This window comes from Triticum dicoccoides, chromosome 5A (assembly GCF_002162155.2).
Source record: "Triticum dicoccoides isolate Atlit2015 ecotype Zavitan chromosome 5A, WEW_v2.0, whole genome shotgun sequence".
In the NCBI taxonomy this organism is placed as follows: Eukaryota; Viridiplantae; Streptophyta; class Magnoliopsida; order Poales; family Poaceae; genus Triticum; species Triticum dicoccoides.
Window position 1 is genome coordinate 406,250,929 of NC_041388.1, and position 20,944 is coordinate 406,271,872.

At 44.8% G+C, this 20,944-nt stretch overlaps 1 protein-coding gene across 11 annotated transcripts; it reads right to left on the reverse strand.

The window, feature by feature from the left end:
- Positions 1–1,011: 1,011 nt before the first annotated feature.
- Positions 1,012–5,982, reverse strand: LOC119301876 (protein FAR-RED IMPAIRED RESPONSE 1-like). 11 transcript variants are annotated; one of them, XM_037578861.1, is made up of 7 exons: positions 5,762–5,982; positions 5,612–5,648; positions 4,554–4,757; positions 4,323–4,453; positions 2,426–4,121; positions 1,867–2,340; positions 1,012–1,248 (listed from the first exon to the last, which is right to left on the reverse strand). In XM_037578861.1, the coding sequence occupies exons 5-6, from the start codon at positions 3,355–3,357 to the stop codon at positions 1,869–1,871; spliced, it is 1,404 nt and encodes a 467-aa protein (XP_037434758.1). In that variant the 5' UTR covers positions 3,358–4,121; positions 4,323–4,453; positions 4,554–4,757; positions 5,612–5,648; positions 5,762–5,982; the 3' UTR covers positions 1,012–1,248; positions 1,867–1,868. The 11 variants fall into 11 exon arrangements, 9 of the variants coding, with proteins under 9 accessions (XP_037434758.1, XP_037434762.1, XP_037434760.1 ...); XR_005147216.1 differs by having other exon boundaries at positions 2,426–2,691; positions 3,935–4,121; positions 4,554–5,982; XM_037578865.1 differs by lacking the exon at positions 5,612–5,648 and having other exon boundaries at positions 2,426–2,691; positions 4,554–4,698.
- Positions 5,983–20,944: the final 14,962 nt, after the last annotated feature.

Sequence of the window (20,944 nt, forward strand, 5' to 3'; positions counted from 1 at the left end):
CGACAATGATGAGAGCGGTTTAATGGACGCGCACCAAACCGAGGCAAAAGCTTCAGCCGTGGCCACGCGCGGACACCTCGACCGTAGCGGAGACCACTCGACGGCCGGGGTGACTCACAGGCTCAGAGCAGATGTGGCAGTGGCCACTCAAGGGCAAGGTGTAGGGCCAGCGACTCGGAGCGGCGGTTCAATGCGAGGTTCTTGCGGGGCGCCTCACAGGCGAGGCAGTCTGCAGGTACGATGGTTGTCTTTTCTCCATGTGTGTACACCAGCTGTATTTCCTTGGATCTTTTCTAGCAAGAAGTGTTTAGTTGAGGGCTTTTCACGTGAAGGAGGCATTGGAATCCATCAGGTTTTGACTTTTTCGTCGTTGAGGCACCGTGAGCATTTGATTCAGATACATGCACTAGATTGGTCTGAAGATCTCACGTGTGCTAGGTCAAGCAGTTATCCTTACCCTGTTGTATGAGTTGAATCGGCAGAAATAACTAATCGGTCTCGGCGACTTGTACGCGTACAGAACCTGTGTCGATCTCGGCCTCTTGCACGCGGCGTTCCAAACGGGAGCGACTACAATAGAAAAAGGGTATACAGTGAAAGAATAGAAAAACGAACCATGGCCATCGGATCGAAGATGATTGGTACAGATTGAGTGGGAGGGTTGTAAGTGTACATTTCTTCAAAACCCCCTACTAGTATTTACATATGGAAGCTAACTTTTGCAATAACCACCCAAAATTTCTGATATGTCAAACATTCTGTCCCTCATAAATAAGACAATTTCTCAAATCTGCACCGGTCCAGAAAAAATTGCATATGTACTGTACGAAATTTGATATATATTTGATTTCACTAGTAGTTTCTGCTACTTTCAGAATCATGCAAGAACTCCAAACATGTTCGTCACTAAAATGTATGAGAACATCACAAATTTCTAAGACATGAGAAAATTAATCCATAACTACACATACATTTTAAATTGCACGATCCCAGATAGAACAGAACAGAATAGAGACGACACACATACATATAAAGTGTTACATAACATGAGAGGACCATTTTTGGTACATCACAGACAACACAAAATATGCAGGACTACAGTAAGCACCGCTGTCTGCTGAACAAGCTTGCCGTCAGAATTTGCATCAAGTTTGCTCTGTTTGGTACACAACAGAAAAGCTACTGCCTTTTGCCTCTAGTACTAGTGCCTCTTGCTTATCAATCTTCTTGTGCTGGGAGAAGTCAGACCTAGCAAACGAGATTCAGTTAGTACAGGTCCATACAAGTGTCATGCGTTTCTACTTATTTTTTAATCATTGTTATCTAATGAAATGAATATGCATCAACAATACCATTTCATTGTTTGCTGCACAAACCACATGGAAGGAAAATTAGAGACAACTTCATTGCAAAACACAACCTAAATGCGACTATGCTGGACAGAGAAAGCCACTGGACAGTTTAATCACTCAGGAGCAGTCATAAGTTCGAGAAGAACAATATTACCTATAACCAGTGAACCACAAAATGGTTATTTTTCTTTTGAAAAGATGAAGATTCTTCAGTTGCGCAATTTGTTTCACATGATGATATGCTCTCACATAACTTTCATCTACCTCTGTTGATGGAGGCAAGTGACGAATTTCAGCAACTAAAGGAATCTATGGAACTGATCCATTTTGAGCCACTTGTCCCTGACTTCTAGTCGATCGCTTGAACACGAGAGAGATAGATGTTGCGACATCGGCACTTCAACATCGGTGATGATTTTTCTTACATGCTTTGTAAATGTAACAATCTATTCTATTTGTGTAGTAATAGCAAGACAAAAAGAACAGATAGTCTTCAAAAGCAAGAAGTACAAACCTCTATTGTTGTGTCATTTGTTTCTTAGAGCATGTCCTTGCATCATGGAACGCCACTTCCTTAGAAATGCTACATTTGCGTGCGACTTTTTGATGGATTCCGGGCCTTCTTTTTTTCTCACTCGACCCACTCCTCACAGCATCCCTGTGTCCCTTTATTCTAGAGCAAGTGCCCCTTGCATTGATATCAGCAGGTGTGTGGATGGTAACGTGCTTTGGAATGATGCTCCCGATAAATGACTCCTCATTTTCGTGTGTGTTGCATGCTACAGCTGGTACGAGATGGGCTAAAGCCATCTCAGCATTGCACAAACTAGTGTGCAGGAATTCAATTCCTTCCATTGAACCTTTAGACTTCTGAATGAGATCTTCTAGCTTGTTCCTAATGAGAGCTATCTTCCTTTTCATAGCCATGTCAACCGGGTCAATTAAATTCTCTTCAAGCATGTTCCCTTCCCCGTCGAAGATAATGTCCCTAGCAATATGAAAAATATTACATATGATGTGTGTCAAAGCAGATAAGTATAAATGCTTCAATATCTATTTGAAGAGAAATATACCTTTTGCAATTTCTCTCCCACCGCTTAAGAACATAAATTCTTGGCAATTCATTTATTTTCGCACCCCTCAACACTCGGATAATATGGCGGCACACGATTCCATTGGACTCAAAAAGCTTGCAAGAACATTTAGCAGTCATGGATACTGTGTCATAAGACACTTCTCTAATATTTTTGTATTGATCACTCACAGACATGATTTTAATCTCCTCATGATTTTTCGTGTCCTGAACATCACAATCATCTCTGGCAGCAAGCACCTGGGCCTGAAATAATTCAAAAATCTCGTGGGTGAATACCGCCCTGCCTTGTCTCTCTATTTCCCATGGTGTCACCAACTCACTTGTTGTGTATTCACTTGTGTTATCAGCAATTAACTCATTCTGCCTCTGACACTTCAAAGCAGTGTCAAACCTTAGCCAAAACTCAACGAAGGTAAGCTTGCGACAGATGAAACGCTTAAAAAATGAGTTTGCGCTCTCTGAAATTGAAGTTGTCCTGAGAAGACCAGCTAGGGGAATTTCCATAAAGTAAGCTGGTATCCATGTTGCACGAAGTTCATACCTTTTCGCGAACCACTCATGGTCCTCCAACTTAAAATCTATGATGAAAGACTTCCATCTATCCTCAAATTCAGCAGGGGTTTCAGAATTCCACACACAATGTTTTAGCCTACCATAGAATACAAGGTCATTTTTCAACTCAGGACGTACCTTCCCAGGAACTTTCTCCATAATGTGCCACATACACAATCGATGCGCGGTGTTCGGCAGAGTTTCTTTAATTGCGTTCCTCATCTTACTACATTCGTCTGTTATGATTAGTCTAGGCGCAATCCCACTCATTGCTGTAAGAAACACCCTGAACAACCAAATATAGGAGTCTGCTGTCTCATGAAGTAGAAACCCAACCCCAAAAAAGACACTTTGCATATGATGGTTTACTCCAGTGAAGGGCGCAAACGTGTATTCATATTGGTTAGTGCTGTATGTTGAATCAAAAGATACCACATCATTGAAGTGACCATAGTTTTTCCTACTTGTCGCATCCGTCCAGAACAAACGAACTAATGTACCAACCTCGTCAACTTCATAGTCAAAGAAAAATTGAGAGCCTTCAGTCTACCAAATTGGTCCACTAGCATTTGAGCGTCGCAATTTTTAATTTTATTTTTCAATTCACCATAGTGATTCTGTAGGTCCTTCTGGGTGCAGCCAACATGCTGAAAACCCCCTGCGCCAACATGAAGAAACCTATATGCTAAGGCGGTCCCGATGCTAGCTTTCTGGCAATCATGGAGTGTTGTCTTCACCCTCTCGCTAATTTGACGATTAGATCTAATCAAGTGTTGGTGGCTAGGTGGCACAAAAGGGTGATTGTGATATTCACTGAGTGAAGCTATCTTATATTTTCCATCACTTTCCCGAGTGACATAGATAAAAGCTTGACATCCACATCTAGTCAATTTCACCTTTCGCCTTTTCTTGGAATGATCAACAACAACCATACCTTTCTCGGGCCGAAAGCCTTCTTTTGCACACAAGAAGCGCTTCCACAGAAGCACATTATCTACGATCTTTTGCTGCCCAAGATGTACACCAAATCCGACATGGTGTGCATATGTCTTGTAAAATTCCATTACTGAGCCAATGTCATCAAATAGCATCCCCACTTTTGGCTTCAATTCCTCATCACACTGGGGTTTATACAAAGAACCCCGCAACATCAATTCAGAGTTTAGTAACATTAACCTCACACGACAATGCTATGAACTTATGGGATCTCATTTTTGTCAGAAGCAAAAAATATATTTCCAAACAACCTAAAAATTCAACTACTATTTGCCAAATGCAACGCTTATTTAGTGGGTATAACAAGCTGTGACCGGCATTGGTACCTCTTGAGAGAAGGCTTGTTTCTTTTTTGGTGTACTCGCATCATCAATGAGAAGCATTGGGGAATTTATTTCTGCAAATGAGGTAGCATCACTCAAATCTTGATTTTGGACACTATTGGCCGATTCCACAACTGCAAACAAATATTCAGCAAAAAAACATCAAGGAAGGGATTAACAAAAAATTTAGGTAATGACAAGATATTACTGCTTTTTTAGATTGTGTCTTCTCACCTGATAGTGTTGGTACACAGTTTGGGATTACTGGAACGGTGGGCTCTCCTAAAGGCGACGTCCCACTACTTCCCTCCATTTTCAGTTCGAGATGCAGCAACAAAACAGCGAAGGACGAATGTAGTACTAGTCGACGAGCTTTGATCTATCCATCATATGCAGAGCAGAAATTGCATTTCACTCCAAAATCCAAATATCTGACTTCTTAATCACCTCAAAACATAAAAATCTCTGTAAGCTTCCAAGATACCGTTACTCGCGATTAAAATATATACCTTCACAAAATGTTCATATGCTTGCCATTCATATCATTTCCAAAAATCCAGAATTTTTTAATCTTACAATAGAGGATACAACATATGCTCCAAGCACTATTTTAAAGCAAGAGTACTTTCATATATCTATGTCAAAATATCATGTCCTCCTAAATAAAGTTGATATGCTACAGAATTGTGCTTGAAGTTTGCAGTAAGAGTTGAACCAAAATGATTTCTAAATAATATTATGTACTACGAGTACTCTTTACGCCAAAGAAGTTTGAAGTACTAATAATATGTATGTCGTAGATGACATGTCGAAGAACAAGTATTCGGTACTTTCAGGCTTTCACACTGTCCAAGTTAGTATAAAATTTGGCACTTTCAGGCTGTCCAAGCACAAGTCTGAAAGTTTGAATTTTGGTACAAGCACAAGTAATTTTAGATTGTCATTTTTGCGAATGTTATCTTTCAGACTGTCAGTCTGAAAGTATGAAGTTTGGTACAAGCAGAAGTACTTCCAGACCAAAGCACAAGTATGAAAGTATGAAATTTTACTCCGTAGAGTACTTTCAGACTGTCCAAGCACAAGTCTGAAATTTGGTACATAATATTTGCAGAATACTTGGCACTTTCAGTCTGAACTCCAAGCACAAGTCTCTTTATAGTGTAAAATTTTGTCCATAATATTATGTTCTTGTTTGTGAGGAGTAGATGACATGCACAGTTTGCAGTAAAAGTTGAACAAAAGTGATTTCCTAAATAAATGCTGCAGAATCAAGTATGAAAATTAGTATCAACCTTTCAGACAAGCATACATGAAGACTGGAGATTTCTTCTATGATGTTCCCAGATGGCGGTGTTAGATGCAGGCGATGTGTGGAGAATGGGCTCATTGGGATAGGAGAAGGAATGGAATGAGAGTTTTCTATGGAGGTCGCAGCAGAGTACCTTGGAGAACTTGCCCACACAAGGTCTCAGCTTCGGACAGAGGAGGTCCGCCGGGGCAGCCAGAACGCCGGCGAGAAGACGGTCGTGGATGGATCTGGAACTCCACCGGGCGCAATCGTCCAGATAGGCACCGGATCTGGCCCGCCGCCACCGTCGGCAAGCTGGAGCTGGCGGCTACGCGTTGGGGATTGGGGTTCGCGTTACTGTGTTCTTAGGAAGAAGAGAAGTCCCAACCACGTTCCTGCAAAACGAGTAGAAGCAAGGGAGTTTTCTGCAAAGAACCAAGTACCTGTGCGCTCAGATCCGCCCACTAGAATCTGGACCGTTCATCCAGGATTAGAAGGCCCAGACTTGTTTTTTCTATTTTTGCACCTGTGGACCTTTTTCTATTGTAGTCGCTCCCGTTCCAAACCTTGATCTGGCTTCGAATTGCTGTACATTGAAGGAAAAAACACCAGCAGCTACGAGTTGATTTCCCGAGACTTGTAATGTGTCCGATCAGATTCCAACGGAAGTTGACAGTCTTAGCGATGTAGTGATTTGACAGTTTGATTGCTAGATGTTACGCACAACCCGCCAAGAGAAGTCGTATGTGGATAACTTTCCTGTTGGTTTCGACAGATCGTCGAACAAGGACGGTAGACAAGCTGTAACCCTATTTTTTCTTGAACCTTAAATCTCATAGATCTCCAGTCTGGACTGATGACCTTGAAGTTGATGCACCCTTCAAAACCGGCTTATCCGGAAAATTGCAAACTTCTCGATCCTTGGGAGAGATCCCTCCAAGAACTCAACACCACCGTGCGCGAGCCCCATGGTGGGCGCCAACTGTCGTGGAATTGTCACGGCAGATGTCCTTAGTGTCAGGACTTAGTCGCGAGGCCAACGCATCTATGTGGTAGCTTGAGAGGGGTTGAGAGGGACGAGAGACGCGATGTTTTATCCAGGTTCGGCCCCTCACTGTGGAGGTAAAAGCCTACATCCCGCTTCATTGATATTGATGATGATGATCTCAATTACAAGAGTGCTCTATCTCGAGAGCTATTGTTTAAACCTAACTTGTCCAACTTGTGGAACTTGTGAATCTCGTCCCTCTTGAGGTGCCCTGCCCCTCCTTATATATGTTGAAAGGACGGTTTATATGACTAGTCCTATTAGGATTAGGATTACTCTATTACAAGTGGAGTCCTAGTCTTGCTTCCTTTGTAAGGGAATATTCTTTGTGCTTTTCTCATAAACCGCCCCTCCATTAAACGTGAACCGGCCTTCTGGGCCATGGGCCTCGTCATCCATCTGACCCGCCCGCCGGGTTACTAATGAGCCGCCAAGACCGGACGGGTAGCCCGTGAACCGCTAAGCTCCGGGCGGGTTACCAGTGAGTCATCCAGTCCGGCCGGTTTATACTTCCGGCCGGTTTACGCCACGGGGTATATCTCCAACGGTACTGTTAAGTGGGGTCCAAGAGAACCAGTCAGAATGACTGAAGTGATGCTTAACTAAAATCCTATGTCTTCGAGTGAAGACAATGAGAGCAAATCTTATTCAGAGTTGGATAAGTCAGCTTTGCTTGTAGCCCAAGTAAAGTTGTCGTGTGTGTTTGAAATCTGACCGTTGGAACACGTGTCAGTTCCTTAGTGACCCAGGGTCATTTCGAACAAATCAGGTCGGGTTGCCTAGTGGCTATAAATAGCCTACTCCCTTACAACCATAAACGGTTGGCTGCTCAGAGTTAGTGCACGGCTTTTGTCGTTTGAGAGCAACCCACCTCGAAGCCTTTGAGAGAGAATTCCTTGCGAGGATAAATCCCTAAACATCCAAAGCCAAAGAGTGTTAGGCATCACTTAAGTCTTCCTGTCTATGTGATCTGAAGACTTATTACACTTGAGGACTGTGAATCCTCCAGCCGGTTAGGCATCGCGTTCTGAGCATCCAAGAGTCATTGTGGATTGCCGGTGAACGAAGTCTGTGAAGGTTTGGAAGTCTACCTTGAAGACTTGCCAGAGTGATTGGGCGAGGACTGGGTGTCCTTAGCTCAAGGGGAATAAGGTGAAGACGCGGTCTTCTGAGCTGAATCTCAGCCTCCCTAACCAGACATACAGTTGTCACAACAACTGGAACTGGTCCAACAAATCATTGTCTTCAACGAGTCACTGGTTTCATCCTTCCCATTCCTTTACTTACTGTTGGCCCTGGTGAAGTCATTGTATGATTGCATTATCTTTTGTCTTCACTGAGTGACTGCTTGTTCTGATTGGCTTCACACTATCTTCCTACCTGATCTATACTGCCTAGCTGCTATTAGTCGTTGTGCTTTCACTTCATTGAATACTTGACTATGGCTTGCTTAGTGTAGTCTACCTTCCGCTGCATGATAATAGGTTTATTTCTATCGTTTGTCTTCAAAACTTCCATGTTTTGAAGACTTTCATAAAAATCGCCTATTCACCCCCCCTCTAGTCGATCACTAGCACTTTCAATTGGTATCAGAGCAAGGTACTCCCTTGTTCTGTGTGATTCGGTTTAACCACCTGGAGTTTTAGCTATGTCAACTACAGGGATAATCAAAGTCTCCGTTGCGTGCCCTGTCTTCGATGGAACTGAATATCCCTACTGGAAGAATAAGATGCGCATGCATCTTGAAGCCATTGATGTCGACCTATGGTATGTCGTCAAGAATGGCGTTCCCAAGGCTGGTGAAGGTGTCACCGCTGCTGATGTCAAGAAGTTCGTTCAAGTGGACTCCACTACCAAGAACATCATCTGTGGTCATCTGACCAAAGGACAGTATGGCCGTGTGAGTGCTTTGGAAACATCTAAGCTAGTCTGGGACTGGCTCTCCAAGGTCAACAAAGGCGTCTCAACCCAGAGAGATCAGAGAATCAGTGTCCTTCGCAACCTCTTCAACCGCTTCAAGAGAAACGACAATGAGAATGCCCAGCTCACGTTTGATCGACTCACTGACATCACAAATGAGCTTCAAGCCCTCGGCGCTACTGAGATCACCAAGCATGAAGTCGTCAAGACACTCCCGAGATCACTTGACAGCTCGTTTGACACCCTAGCCCTGATGATTCAAGAACGTCCTGACTTCAAGACACTCGATCTGTCTGACATACTTGAGAGGCTCAACACACATGAGTTTCAGCTTTCTGAGAAAAGAGACATCTACGGTCCCAACTATGGGCGAACTCGTGCCTTGAAGGCAAAAGCTGTCACCTCATCTGAAGAAGAATCTGACAGTAGTTCTGATGATCCTGAAGACATTGGAAAGGAGCTTGCTATGCTTGTGAAGAAGTTCCAAAAATTCACCAAAAAGAAAGGCTTCAGAAAGTCTTCACGATCAAGCTCAAGGAATGAGGAAGCTTCTGCTCATGACTACAAGAAGAGAACATGCCACAAGTGCAAGAAACCTGGCCACTACATCTCTGAGTGTCCGCAGTGGGACAATGAGAACAAGAAGAAGAAGAAGAGCAAGGAGTATGATTCTGACAACAAGAAGAAGAAATACTCAAAGTCTTCTTCCAAGTCTTCCTCAAAGTCTTCATCACACAAGAAGAGCTCATCTGGCAAGGCTCGTGCGTTCGTGGGCAAGGAAATGGATTCAGAGGAGGAGTCCGCGTCTGAGAAGGCAGAGGTGGAGTCTGAGGAGGAGTCCGATTCTTGCGTTGCAAGTCTGGCTACAGCATACGTTGCCAAGTCCATCTTCAACACTGAAGACAATGACTTCATCACCGACACCGATGCAAATGACAAGGACTACTCCGCTCCCACCTACTGCTTCATGGCACGCGGTGCCAAGGTAAACACACGCACTACTCACTATCAAACATCAAGTGAAGATGACTCTGATTGTGGTTCCAAACCCAGCTACAAAACACTTGCTAAAATTGCAACAGAACAACAGAAAGCTATGGAACATATTCAAAAACTGTTAGATAAAAGCGATGACCTGTTAGACGCTGAAATGACTCGATCTCAGTCCTTAATTGAAGACATAAAAAATCTTCATGTTAAGTATGAGGAACTTGAAAGTCGTCATGAAACTCTCTCAACAACTCATGAAAAGCTTTCCTATGATTATCTTCAAAGGAAGTAAGATCTTGAGAAATTGAGAGTGGCTCATGAAGATCTTCAAAAGGAAAACGAGTCACTTCGCGCCAAATAGATCAGTTCCGCTCAGGAAGGATTTGAACCACCATGTCTTAAATGCATTGAGCATGACAACGCTACTTCTGTTGCTGGGTGTTCTACTGCTGCTACTATTGCAATATCTTCAACTGTTGATGTGGTAACTACCCCCTCTGCTGAGGATACCACTGCTATTGCTGATGAAAATGCAAGGTTGAAGACATTGCTTGAAATAGGGATGTACAAAAGTCTCAAAGGGCATCAGACACTATGTGATGTTCTCAAAAGGCAGATCCTGAACCGAAACCCTAGGAAAGAGGGTCTTGGGTTCGAAAGGAAAATGAATGTTGATGGCTCTTATTGGAAACCTGAGCAGTACCCCAAAACCACATGGGTTGCTGCAAAGGAACCCTCAGTGGATCCATCCACCCTGTCAGGTTTCAATTGTGTTAATCCCATTGTTATTGATGAATCCTTTGATGTAAACTATAAACTGTTTAAGAATTAGAATGGTGAAGTGCTTGCCAGGTATATTGGTACTAAATGCAGGAATGGGCCACCTATGAAGAAAGTCTGGGTGCCGAAAAGGTTGTTGGAGAATCTTCCTGTGAATGTTGTCATGACACCACAAGTGAAGAAGACAAACCCCAGACCACAGGCTTCATATGGTCCAAGGGCTTCATACAGACAAAGGACTCACCTGAGTCGCACTAATGCAAATGTTTTGCAGGGAAGCCATACTCAGGCCTATGAATATGAGCGCGTTTCATCAAACCGCCATGTTCATAAGACCAAGAACTACTCTACTTATTCTTATGAGTACTATTGTCCACCTGCAAGACTTTTTGCCAGGGATCCAAAGCCAAAGTTCTCAGATGCTGCACTTAGACTCATTGCTTCAAAGCCACCCTTAAAAATGTGGGTGGCTAAGAAAGCTTAACTCTCTTTTGCAGGGAAAGGTCTCCAGGCGAGAATCAAATTCGTCTGAAGCTATTGCTGGGGACCTTAAACATCTTGTAGGGTGCAAGATCAAATGCCCAAATGGTTTTATTATGTATTTTGTTCCTGAGTCGCTTGCTACTTGCCCTATCAGTCCTAACCTCGATCTAAGCTTTCATAATCCACTTGCTCGTCAAATGTTTATGCTTCACAATTCTCTTCGTGAAACCTATCCCCCTAACTGCACTGTAGGGTACGGCACCAGCTGCTTCAGAATGGATTATTGATAGTGGGTGTACTAATCACATGACTGGCAAGCGAAGTTTTCTCATGGACTCAACTTTATGTCCATCTGACAAAAGTCACATCACATTTGCTGACACTGGTAAAAGCAAGGTATTGGGTCTAGGTAGAGTTGCAATCTCAAGGGATCAACACATGGATAAAGTGATGCTTGTTGAATCCCTTGGTTTCAACTTAATGTCTGTCTCAATGCTTTGCGATTTAAACATGATTGTGATATTTGGAAAATATCGTTGCCTTGTTCTAATGGAATCTGACAAGTCTCTAGTCTTTGAAGGGTATCGGAAATATGATTTGTAGGTGGTAGATTTCTCAGCAGGACCACAACTTGTCGTATGTCTTCTAGCAAAAGCTTCTGAATGCTGGCTCTGGCATTGGAGGCTAGGGCATGCTGGCATGAGGAACTTGCACACTCTTGCAAGGAAGAAGCATGTCATAGGCATCGAGGGCATCAAGTTCAAGAAGGATCACTTATGCGGTGCTTGTGAAGCAGGAAAGATGACGAGGGCCAAGCATCCCTCGAAGACAATCATGACACAGACTCAACCCTTCGAACTGCTCCACATGGACCTTTTTGGTCCCACTCATTACTCAACTCTTACTACTACTGCTTGTCTCTATGGCTTTGTCATTGTTGATGATTATTCAAGATATACGTGGGTGCATATAATTCTCTACAAGACTGAAGTGCAGGATGTCTTCAGACGCTTCACCAATCGAGCCATGAACAACTATGGCGTCAAGATCAAGCACATCAGAAGTGACAATGGCACTGAATTCAAGAACACTGACCTAAACACTTATCTTGATACTTTGGGCATCACACATGAATTCTCAGCTCCGTACACGCCGCAGCAGAATAGCGTCGTGGAACGCAAGAACAGAACACTTATTGAGATGGCCCGGACGATGCTTGATGAATACAAGACTCCAAGAAAGTTCTAGTCTGAACCCATTGATATTGCATGCCATATCATCAACCGTGTTTATCTTCACAAGCTTCTGAACAAGACATCCTATGAGCTCCTTACTGGCAAGAAGCCAAATGTCAGTTATTTCAGAGTATTTGGTGCCAGGTGCTGGATCAAGGATCCCCATCACACTTCAAAATTTGCACCGAAAGCACATGAAGGTTTTATGCTTGGATATGGAAAGGATTCGCACTCCTACAGAGTCTTCAATTTCTTTCACTATAAAGTGGTCGAAACTATGGATGTGCGGTTCGATGAGACTAACGGCTCGCAAAGAGAGCACCTGCCAAATGTGCTAGATGAAGTACCATCCAGTGAATCAATCAAACTTATGGGAACTGGAGAAATCATACCATTTGAAGCTCAACCTGAAGAGGAAATTATCATTTCTACACCTGATCAACCTGAAGACAATGCTCAGCCTGAAGACAATCCTTCTAACGATGACAATGATCAGCAAGAGCAAAATCTTCGTCCTGTTCATCCTCGTGTTGCAAATGAAGTACAGATTGAGAGAATAATTGATAGCATCAATGCACCAGGTCCACTCACTCGTTCAAGGGCAACACAACTAGCAAATTTCTGTGGGCACTTCGCATTCGTCTCAATATCTGAACCCAAGAAAGTTGATGAAGCCTTCATGGAACCTGAATGGATTCAAGCTATGCAAGAAGAGCTTCAACAGTTTGAGCTGAATAATGTATGGGAACTAGTTAAGCGTCCTGATCCTCGTAAGCACAATATAATAGGCACTAAATGGATATATTGCAACAAGCAAGATGAGCATGGTCAAGTTGTCAGAAACAAAGCTCGTCTCGTTGCTCAAGGATATACTCAAGTCGAAGGGATTGACTTCGATGAAACATTTGCTCCTGTGACTAGGCTTGAAGCTATACGCATACTGCTGGCCTATGCAAATCATCATAACATTCTTCTGTATCAAATGGATGTGAAGAGCGCTTTTCTCAATGGAAAGATTGAAGAAGAAGCGTATGTTGCACAACTGCCTGGCTTTGAAGATCCAAAACATCCTGACATGGTGTACAAGCTCAACAAGGCACTGTATGGCCTCAAACAAGCCCCTCGGGCTTGGTATGACACACTCAAAGACTTCCTGAAGAGCAAAGGCTTCAAATCTGGTTCCATGGATCCCACTCTCTTCACGAAGACATATGATGGTGAACTGTTTGTTGGAAATATGCCCTAGAGGCAATAATAAAATGGTTATTATTATATTTCTTTGTTCATGATAATTGTCTATTGTTCATGCTATAATTGTTTTATCCGGAAATCGTAATACATGTGTGAATACATAGACCACAACATGTCCCTAGTGAGCCTCTAGTTGACTAGCTCGTTGATCAAAAGATAGTCATGGTTTCCTGACTATGGACATTGGATGTCATTGATAACGGGATCACATCATTAGGAGAATGATGTGATGGACAAGACCCAATCCTAAGCTTAGCTCAAAGATCGTGTAGTTCGTTTGCTGTAGCTTTTCTGAATGTCAAGTATCATTTCCTTAGACCATGATATTGTGCAACTCCCGGATACCATAGGAGTGCTTTGGGTGTGCCAAACGTCACAACATAACCGGGTGACTATAAAGGTACATTACAGGTATCTCCGAAAGTGTCTGTTGGGTTGGCACGAATCGAGACTGGGATTTGTCACTCCGTATGACGGAGAGGTATCTCTGGGCCCACTCGGTAATGCATCATCATAATGAGCTCAATGTGATCAAGTGGTTGATCACGGGATCATGATACGAGTAAAGTGACTTGCCGGTAACGAGACTGAACAAGGTATTGGGATACCGACGATCGAGTCTCGGGCAAGTAACGTACCGATTGACAAAGGGAATTGTATACGGATTGATTGAATCCTCGATATCGTGGTTCATCCGATGAGATCATCGTGGAGCATGTGGGAGCCAACATGGCTATCCAGATCCCGCTGTTGGTTATTGACCGGAGAGGCTTCTCGGTCATGTCTGCATGTCTCCCGAACCCGTAGGGTCTACACACTTAAGGTTCGGTGACGCTAGGGTTGTAAAGATATTAGCACACGGTAACCCGAAAGTTGTTCGGAGTCCCGGATGAGATCCTGGATGTCACGAGGAGTTCCGGAATGGTCTGAGGTAAAGATTTATATATAGGAAGTCCAATTTCGGCCATCGGAAAGGTTTCGGGGGTCACCGGTATTGTACCGGGACCACCGGAAGGGTCCCGGGGGTCCACCGGGTGGGGCCACCTATCCCGGAGGGCCCCATGGGCTAAAGTGGGAGGGGAACCAGCCCCTAGTGGGCTGGTGCGCCCCCCCTTGAGCCTCCCCCTGCGCCTAGGGTTAGAAACCCTAGGGGTGGGGGCGCCACCCTTGCCTTAGGGGGCAAGGCACCCCCTTGGCCGCCGCCCCCCTAGGAGATTGGATCTCCTAGGGCCGGCCCCCCCTAGGCACCCTATATATAGTGGGGGGAGGGAGGGCTGCGCACCCAAGCCCCTGGCCTCTCCCTCTCCCTCCCGTGACACTCCTTCGTCTCCCTGCGCTTGGCGAAGCCCTGCCGAGATCACCGTTGCTTCCACCATTACGCCGTCGTGCTGCTGGATCTTCATCAACCTCTCCTTCCCCCTTGCTGGATCAAGAAGGAGGATATGTCTACCAACCGTACGTGTGTTGAACGCGGAGGTGCTATCCGTTCGGCACTTGGTCTTCGGTGATTTGGATCATGTCGAGTACGACTCCATCAACCCCGTTCTCTTGAACGCTTCCGCGCGCGATCTAAAAGGGTATGTAGATGCACTCTTCTCTCCCTCATTGCTAGATGACTCCATAGATTGATCTTGGTGATGCGTAGAAAATTTTAAAATTCTGCTATGTTCCCCAACACTGTTTGTGTGCCAAATATATGTGGATGACATTATCTTCGGCTGCACTAATCAGAAATACAGTGAAGAGTTTGGATATATGATGCAAGAGCAATATCAAATGTCCATGATGGGTGAGCTGAAGTTCTTCCTTGATCTTCAAATACATCAACAACGCAACGGCATCTTCATATCTCAAGAGAAATACCTCAAAGATTGCTTGAAGAAATTTGGAATGCAAGACTGCAAAGGTTACATGATGCCAATGCCAGCCAAACACCATCTGGGTCCCGACGACAATGGTAAAGAGTTCGAACAAAAGGTATACCGCTCCATGATTGGTTCTTTGCTTTATTTATGTGCATCTAGGCCAGATATCATGCTTAGTGTTTGCATGTGTGCCCGGTTCCAAGCGGCACCAAAGGAATCGCATCACTTAGCTGTGAAGCGAATTCTTAGATATTTGGCTCACAACCCAACACTAGGATTATGGTATCCAAAGGGCTCAGAGTTTGATCTAGTTGGATTCTCGGATGTTGATTATGCTGGTGACAAGGTGGATCGCAAGTCTACATCAGGCACATGTCATTTTCTGGGACGACCACTTGTATGCTGGTCTTCAAAGAAGCAGAACTGTGTATCTCTCTCCACTGCTGAATCTGAATACATTGCTGCTGGATCTTGCTGCGCTCAGCTTCTATGGATGAAGCAAACACTCAAAGATTATGGCATCCATCTGAAGCAAGTGCCACTCTACTGCGACAATGAGAGCGCCATCAAGATTGCCAACAACCCAGTTCAGCACTCGAAGACAAAACACATTGAAATTCGTCATCACTTTCTCAGAGATCATATTATGAAGGAATATATTGATATCATACACGTCAACACTGAAGAGCAATTGGCAGATCTCTTCACCAAGCCCTTGGATGAGAAGAGGTTTTGCAAGTTATGGTGTGAGCTAAATATCTTGGAATCCTCAAATGTCCTGTGATCAGGCACACATCCTAACACTTAAGCATGTTGATGACTTAGATGTGCAACACACGAAGTAAAGTATATCTTCAATCAATGAAGACTTACATTCTGAGTGTGAATATATTGACGTGGAATTTGACTTTGGAGCGACACGATAATTGTGCGCCGTGTCTGGGTCTAATATTTCCTATACGGTGGGTAATGCCACCACCATTTTTTTCCTTTTGAAGTGTTTTTCTCATGGCGTTACATTTGCAAAGTCTTCGCATTTTGTTTGTCTTCAATGTTAACATGGCCTCATGTTTATCTTCAAGTTGGTTCCTGTCCTCTACAACATTCACTTATAGCTATGTCTTCACGTTGAATCTTTTGACCTAAGTGAATGTGATCGGACCCTAACCCCTCTATGCTTCTATCTTAAGTCTATCTATCCAAATCATATGCATTCAATTGACACTGTCAAACTGTCTTCTCTGCGTCCTTATCAGCAGAAGACACAGAGACAAACATTAATCTGTTTTTCAATGCTAAATCCTTCAACTTGAAACCCGGAGAAGTGGGAACGACCACCCGACAATCCAGGCATGCGTGGGAATGTGGAACAACCTCCGATGTGTTGCATGATAGCCACGTGTCCTTCAGATGTGAATCGCCAGGGGCACCTGTGTAATAACACTGTGTCGCCCCTATCCCTATAAATACATGCCTCACCACAGTCATTATCCTTTCTTCCACTCTCGCACAAAGCCTAGCGCCACCGCTAGCCCTCGACGACGCCGATGACGAAGCGCTTAGCTACTGCAACCTCACCGACGCCATCTTCATGCCGGCCGCGGACATCGTCTTCTCCGCCGTCGCCGTAGGTGTCCTCCGTCGCCAAGTTAGGGCACGGAAGATCGAACTGCTCGGCCTCCTCTCCCACTCCGTCTAGCAGTTCTTCGTGTGGTAAATAAAACCTCCTTTTTACGGCCCCTTTGATCCTATAGATTCATCATTTTCTACCACAAGCAGTTTCTATTCACACAAGTTGAATCTATTTCATACTGCATCTCATAATATGCTTAGTATGTTCACTTATGCTTCACAAAGTAGTTAGATTCCTCACTTGTACTTATTCGTGGATTCGTACAAATCTGGAACCAACTCTCTATCTATGAGTGAATGTCTTCGCACTATGAGGTTAATGTCTTCTAAACTGATTTATCTTCAAAATCTTCTGAGAATGCATATGACCTCTTCCCCTTCCCTCGCACCTTAATGCTGTCATAGGTACATGTCCGTGGGAGAATCCCTTGGTTCTCATAGTCTGCATTCATTTGCAGAATTCTTACAGCATCATATAAATTCTCCTGAAGCCAGTTCCTGTCTGACCAGTAGACAGAAGAATTTGACAGTGTTGAAGCCTTTCAGTATGAACTTCATGGCAAAAGAGAAATCTGCAAGAAAGGGCGGCAGACAGCGCCGTTGGGGTACATCAACGGACCTGCTCGAAGATCTTTATGAACTGTACAAAACTGACCCCGAAGAAAGCTATGGTCAGCGCAAGACACGAATCCAATGGATTCGAAGATACTGGGCCGAGCAATGGTTCAAGTACAGGTTCGTGACCCAGGAATATGCTGAGAAGAATGCCATCAAGCGACCCTGGGGAGACATCTTGTACAAAAACCTTCAACCCAGGTCCAGAGCTGAAGCCATTGAACAAGGCTTCTATCCTTGCATGGTCCGTGGACCACAGCCTGCAGATGTAGACCCATCTTCATTACTATGGTGCCGTGACGATAATCTGTTCAAGCGCAACTTCCAGTTTGCCAAGAATTCGGCCAAAGAAAATAAAAAGTCGTGGGGATTAGACTTCAATCCAGGCCCATTTGCTCCTCGTGATGATGGCACACGCAAAGCTGAACCCAATCTTGTTGGGCCCTTCTACAACCTAGAAGGTCTCATCACTCATATTATGGTTCAAGGGATAGCCGTGGATGAACTTGCAGACGATGCTGATTCTGATGAAGTGCCTGCACCACCGAAGCCAAAGAAGCTGAAGAAACCTCAAGCTTCGAAGCCTTCCCCAGCACCAAAGGCCTCACGGGCGAAGCCTCTGGCCACTGCACCTCCTGAACTCAATGTGCAGTCTGAAGATTTGTCATGTATCTCCAAGCCTTCCAAAGTGAAGATGCCCTTGCAACCCACTAGCCAAGCACTGACCGCTGCTGCTATTCTGCGCAATAACGCCATTGATCTATTCAGCGACGACGATCTTGGCGATGATGCTCTTGAGCAGTTGATCAAGAGCAAGCAAGAGGCAGAAATCTTCAATGACCTTCCTCTCTTTGATGTTGAAATCATCAACACATTCATTGATGAGTGGTTTGACAGCCCAAATGTCAGCTTTGATGATCTTTAGCTTCCCATTGGCCTCAGCGTCGCCTTCCACGAAACCATTGCTGCTGAGCTGGCTCTAGCTCAGAAGATTGTTGAACTGAAGCATAAGATAGATTATGAAAAGGCTCAGTTCAAGAAGCACATGGCCAAGCTCAATGTTGAAGACATTCAGAACTTCCAGACCATGATGCATGAGCTTAAGGAAGCATTCCGAACCAAACACGAAGAAGCCAAAGGTTCTCGTGAGCGCATGAAGGATCTTCCTGCTAAATGTGTCCAAGGATACAATGAGCCTGAAAAGCGCAAGGCCTTGGGGGGACCAGGAATCGACCCCAGAATGGTGGCCAAGAAGAAGAAGAAGCCAGTTGTGGCAGAACCCGAAGCACCAAGGCAGGAAGTACATCCAATTGTCTTCCCAGCCAGTATGACAGGCTCGAAGCCTAAGGTCCCCACAGTGGCTTCAGAACTGAAGAAAACAAGGGCCGCTGAAGCTGAAGCCAGAAAGCGCAAAACCAAGGGCACTACTGATGATGCTCCTTCATCCAAGAAATGCAAAACCAAGAAGAGAGATCGGGCTGCTCCCACAGAGCCCCTTAATGTCGAGCCAATCTCAGTGGCTCTTCATGCGTCTAAACATCAAGAGCGCCAGTTGATAGTTCATGAGCCTGTGCTTCCACAGAGGCTCCTGAAGCTGAAGACAATCCTGAAGATAATCCAGCTGTTGACCCCACCGCGGTTGAAGACATTGGTCCTCACGACAATGTTGAAGATGATGAAGTCCTTCCTCAGATCGAGCACCAATTGGTATCATCGCCTGTGCTCATGCATAGCAAACTCATCAGTATTGGTCGTCATCTGACGCCAACTGCTCAGGATGCATCGTGGGCTGATCACCCATAACGATAAGACACTCCAAGCTCTCCCCAAATGCAAGCTACCCCACTAGTGCAAGATGACGATGACTTTGAGGCCCAGCACACTCCATCTTCACAAGCATCGCCCGCATTACGCAGGCTTCGCAAAGGACCTAGGCCCCAAGTCACTCCCACTATGCACGAGTCTGAGTCCGAAGCCAAAATGGTTGAAGATATTCCAGCTGCATCAGCCGATGAAGAAGAAGCACCAAGAGTTGAAAGAGTTGCTACACCCCCGTCCCACCAAGATGTTGTTCTCGAGGAGAACGTGTCCGACCCTCCAGCTCCTGAAGTGGAGGTTAACAACCCTGAGGCGGCCACCAACATCACCGCTGAAGCCAATGACGTCATCATGGCTGAAGCTAATACGGTGCCTGAAGCTACTGCGGTGCCAGAAGTCCAAGCACCTGAAGCCACTGCAGCACCCGAAGTCAATGCTAAAGCACCTGAGGTACAAGCACCTGAAACCAATGTGGCCCCTGAAGCCCATGAAGACAATGCCAATGCTCCTATTCCCCCTCCAAGACCTCATACAATTGAGCTGGCATTTGATCGTGGTCAGCCTGTTATGGTCTGCTGGCCCGTTCTGGTTCCTCCACCTGCTGCGGGTCCACAATTTGAGTATCATGTCGAGCACAGACCTCAAGTCGAAAAGCCCAAGCCAAGACTTTCATGATTCCCAGGCACTGCCACTTCACCTGGGGTCTTCAATGTGAATGGCTTCATGGCACATAACACCTTCTTCAACATCTCCAAGAACCCTTATACCAGACCTCGCATTTCATCAGATCGGTTCTGGAGCTATCAACAACGCAGCTACTATTCCTGCGTCCTATACAATCAAGGGCGCATATTTCCACATATGCGCCTCGACTCTAAAGCTATAGCTGGTCTGCCCTGCCTTGAAAAAGCGTTGGATTGCTTCAGAGATGCTGGACTGTTGCAGTTTGTCACAGATAAGGAACACTGGAATGAAGAGCTTCTGCTACAGTTCTATGCAACTCTTCACATTCGAGGCTACAACAGGGATCCAAAGACTTGGGTCCTTGAGTGAATGACAGGCAATGTCCATCATGAAGCTAAAGCTCTTGATATCATTGAGCTCACAGGCCTGCCCACTCCTGGTGAATACTATGAACCAGGTTGTCAACAACACCAAAATGCCTTGGAAAGCAGCTTTCAGAAGCCAGAACCCAACATGAGTCAAATGCTGAGCATGATGAAGCCTCTGCCACACGACGTTGAATACCCATCTGAGTTCGTTGTTGAAGACCTAGAGTACCTGCCTCGCACCATTTACCATATCATCAGGAAGACTCTATGGCCTGTCAAAGGACATTCATCTGCAGCGAAGCTTGAAGGAGCAATGAAGACTTTGATTTTCTATATCTTCAATGGCATCAGCTTCAATGCTCAAGACTTCTTCATCAGGCAGTTGGCTGCATCTGGCTCCGACATTTTTGGGTTGAAATTCTATGCTCCATGGGTCATGCGTCTTATCAAGCGTCACTCTGCCTTCAACTATCAGCCGTCTGCGCGCAATCATCTTATATTCTTGCCAGAGGTTGATCTGTCAGTTGAAGCTATTTACCCAGAGCCTGCTAAGGATCCCATTTATCTTCACAATGTTGATCACCAAAGCTTCACCCAGCCTATTGAAGGAGTTCCGGCATTTTTTCGGGTTTATCCTCTTGCTGGCAA